The 1,457-nt window shown below is 53.5% G+C and overlaps 1 protein-coding gene across 1 annotated transcript in view; it reads right to left on the bottom strand.

Moving 5' to 3' along the window:
* NAAA (N-acylethanolamine acid amidase) overlaps positions 1–1,457 on the bottom strand; it is a 39,586-nt gene that overhangs the window by 25,251 nt on the left and 12,878 nt on the right. The window contains exon 3 of the mRNA XM_030888546.2: positions 1,276–1,440. Within this exon, the coding sequence (XP_030744406.1) occupies positions 1,276–1,440 (165 nt within the window). The remainder of the gene's footprint in view (positions 1–1,275; positions 1,441–1,457) is intronic.

Below are 1,457 nucleotides of genomic sequence, written 5' to 3'. Positions count from 1 at the left end.
TGGAAGCCGACTGCCACACCTTCTCCCTCTGAGCAGTGGTGGGCTCCAAACCAGCCCCTTGCCCTTAGCAGCTACTGAGAAAGCAACCCTGTAAGGCTGCCCGGTACTCTGCAGGGACCAACCACATCTCACTCTGGGTGCATGCTATCATGTCCACCCGCGAGACCTATCACTGGCTGGTCCCATGCCCCTCAAAACTCAAAACCCAAACTCGCTGCCACCAAATCAATCTCAACGCACGGCCGCCCTATAGAACGGAGGCGCACTGCCGCTGAGGCTCTCAGGCTGTCAGTCTTTCCAGGAGCAGAAAGCCCCATCCATGTGGGTTCGTATCGCTGACCTCGGGGTTAGCCACCCAAGGTGCCACCCACTGTACTACCAGGGCTGTCCCTCGTGCTATAAAAACCAGGTAAGGATACAGGCAGGGGGACAGGTACGTGTCACCACACCCCCTGAGTTTGTAAAGCTGGAGGGTCTCTGGCGATGAGTGCCTGGTTCTTTCCTGGGGAAATGCACTGCCAGGAAAGTTGTAAAACGAGAGGGCTCCCTGGATTGGTGGAGAGAGAAAAGGAAGCCTCAGGGAGAGGAGCCTCAGTGTTAAGATCAGAGATTCCACTGTCCCTCTCCAAGCCAACGTCTGCTACTCAGATTTACTGGAGAAAAGCCAAGAGGAAGTATTGAAGGTCCTGGGCACCCAAGAGACTACCCAGAGGAGCCCCGGTGATGTAGGGTCAGGCAATGGGCTGCCAACTGCTAGGTCAGCAGTTCGAAACTGCCAGCTGCTCTGCAGGAGAAATGATGGGCTTTTTGTACCCAGAGCTTAAAAGATGCACATGGGCTCCCAGCGTATCCTGGCCCTGGGTATAGGAGCAAAAGCTAAGAGGCAAGGCCAGGTTATATAATACTTCTTTGCCATGATAAGTTTGGATTTGTTCAGAAAGCAACAAGTAATTAGTCACACATATTTATCGATTTAAAAAAACTTTTTTAAAGGACCCCTGGTGGCATAGTGGTTTATGAGCTGGGCTTCTGACTGCAAGGTCAGCAGTTCAAAACCACCAGGCACTCGAAAGGGTTGGATGAGGCTTTCTACTGCCATACAGAGTTGCAGTCTTGGAAACTCAACAGGGGCAGTTCTACCCTGTCTTACAGGGTCTCTGTGAGTCGGCAGTGTGTCTTTTAAGGCACTACCCTGTTCTTATCGCCCTGACAACATGCAAGCGGTCTCCCCGGCAAGCGGCACGTGAATCATCCGTGCAAGTGTGGGCCACTCACGCTGAGGACTCATAAGCCAGATTGCAGAGCACGCAGTCGTCCAAGGTGAGGTTCAGGACTTTGCACATGCCGCGGATCTCGTCCAGGTAGGGTTGCTGGAGGGTGCGCTCCAGCTTTTCCACCGCCATTCTCATCAGCGGGTAGACCCACGAGGGGACCCTGTCCCTAGAAAGAAAAACCCA

Source organism: Echinops telfairi, unplaced genomic scaffold (assembly GCF_000313985.2).
Source record: "Echinops telfairi isolate 266 unplaced genomic scaffold, ASM31398v2 ScPeMD7_7468;HRSCAF=8506_0, whole genome shotgun sequence".
Lineage (NCBI taxonomy): Eukaryota > Metazoa > Chordata > Mammalia > Afrosoricida > Tenrecidae > Echinops > Echinops telfairi.
This window is presented reverse-complemented; position numbering and strand designations above follow the sequence as displayed.